Source organism: Juglans regia, chromosome 7, assembly GCF_001411555.2.
Source record: "Juglans regia cultivar Chandler chromosome 7, Walnut 2.0, whole genome shotgun sequence".
In the NCBI taxonomy this organism is placed as follows: domain Eukaryota; kingdom Viridiplantae; phylum Streptophyta; class Magnoliopsida; order Fagales; family Juglandaceae; genus Juglans; species Juglans regia.
This window is the reverse complement of record NC_049907.1, coordinates 23,728,956-23,731,105: the sequence shown is the minus strand read 5'-3', so window position 1 is coordinate 23,731,105 and position 2,150 is coordinate 23,728,956. Positions and strand designations below refer to the sequence as shown.

General features: G+C 40.1%; 1 protein-coding gene across 1 annotated transcript; it reads left to right on the top strand.

The window, feature by feature from the left end:
• The first annotated feature begins 726 nt into the window (after positions 1 to 726).
• On the top strand, positions 727 to 1,617 carry LOC108990822. The gene has a single exon (XM_018964918.1). The coding sequence runs from the start codon at positions 727 to 729 to the stop codon at positions 1,615 to 1,617; it is 891 nt and encodes a 296-aa protein (XP_018820463.1).
• The last annotated feature ends 533 nt before the right edge of the window (positions 1,618 to 2,150 follow it).

Below are 2,150 nucleotides of genomic sequence, written 5' to 3'. Positions count from 1 at the left end.
ACAGCCTACAAGTATATTCCAAGAAGTTGAATATGAAACTCTGCCAGCCTTTTGTTCTTACTGTAAAGTGCATGGACATAATCTGAAAACATGTAAGACTAAGTTCAAGGAAGGGAAAGACTACAAGAACTTGAGGAATATTAAATCTAACCGAGTTTGGGTTCCTAAGGAGAAGGAGGATGCGGTTAATATGGCAAAAGATTCATCAGGTAAGGCTATCGAGACATCCTCTGTTTTGGTAATTCATAATGTAGAGGAAAATGAGTTAAAGGATGGAAGTAATGAAGGGGTGGTGTCTTTAGATGCTGAGATTGATAAGGGAGAAACTGAGAGTGATCGGGAAGTAGTTGGGGCTTTAGAATTTGGAATAGATGTGACAATGTTGGCAGAATCAAGTGGAGTGGAAAAAGACTTGGTTTTGGTTATGGGTAATGACCAGGTTCTGCAACCTGTGGTGGGGTCTGATATGGAGGGTCTGGACGTTAACTCTAAGGAGCAAATAGGAGGTACACGGGCTTCTAGTTTGGACGACTTGCAACTGGTGGTTTTTGATCAAGATCATCTTGGTATGGAATCAAAATCTGAGGATGAGATGGAGGTGGCGCATCCAGCGAAGGAGAAGGATGGAAATTCTGATTCTGAGTTATCAAAAAAGAAAGTAAATTTTACACGAAGGTTACGAATCTCAACACAGGTTCCAAGTAGGCCCTCTAAACAAATTCAATGATGAAGAAAGTTATGTTTTGGAATTTAAGAGGAATTGGAACGTCGAAGAAGAGATTACGGAAACTAGTTCGTGTACATCAGCCTTGTGTTTTATTTCTGGCGGAACCATTTGGGGATGACAGTCAACTGAGTTACTGGTGTGATTATTTTTCGTTTAGTGCGTGCATCTCTAATGCGGATAAGGCTGGGAAGCTTTGGTGCTTCTGGGTTGCTGGGATACAGGTGGATGTTGTGGGAGGCTCGGATCAGTATTTAGCTCTGATGATCAATTCAAACATTTTGATATCAACTGTATATGCAAAGTGTTGGTATCTAGATAGACGGGTTTTATGGGAGGATTTGCTTAATGTAAATGCTGTACAGATGCCTCATGTGATTTTGGGGGACTTCAATATTTTGCGGAATGATAGTGAGAGGCGTGGTGGAGGCCCAAGGCTTCTCATGGCAATGGAGGAGTTTTCCTCAATTATTGATGCTGGTGGACTGGTGGAAATGCCGTTTATAGGAAATAAGTTTTCATGGGGCAATGGGCAATCGGGGATGGCTCGATCGTGGGCACACCTTGACAGAGCTATGTGCAACCTGAAGTTTCTGGAAGTGTTCCCTATGGTGCATAACCAGTACCTGCCTAGGAGGTCTTCAGATCATTCTCCCATGTTATTGAGTCTTTCGGCTGCTTTGTCCAGGGTTCTTAGTTCTCCGGTAGTCATTCATGAGGATGCTTGTGTTTATTTTGAGGAATTTTTAAAGGCCACTCAGTCGAGTTCTTTGCCAAATTTGGATGATTTAATTTTGGGTGAAGTATCGATAGGTCAAACGGAGCTTCCACATTTGTTAAAAGGGATAATCAGAACAGATGCATGTGGCCTACCTCAGATTCGGAAATGCTAAGTCAAAATGAAATGTTTGGTAATGTACCTTTATGTTTTTTGTCTTTTGTATTGTTTTGAGTACTTGAGTTTTTAGTTTTTTTGTAAAGATCAAGTACTGAGACTGTAACCACGGTTTTCCTCCACCAAAAGTGAGGACTTATTAATAAACTTGGGCAGGGGTCACTTTTGGACATGTGACTACCTTCTCTTTTTTTTATAAAAAAAAAAAAAAAAAAAAAAAAGAGCAGATTTTATACATATTATGGATATAGTAATTCAAAGGAACAAAACTGGGGAAATGGAAAAATTATTATTATGTGCTTGGGGAATTTGGTACAACAGAAACCAACTAATCTTTGAGAACAAGCGGATAGCTCTAGAACAAGCAGTAGACCATTCTTTCTCAGTTGCAAAGGAGTATGAGTGTTCAGTAGCAGAACAAAAAAAAGCCTCTAAACCTCATTGTGGTTGGATCCATCCACTTGTTGGTAGCCTAATGTTGAATGTTGATGCAGCACTATTTCATGATCAAGGTAGATTTGGTGTGGGAAT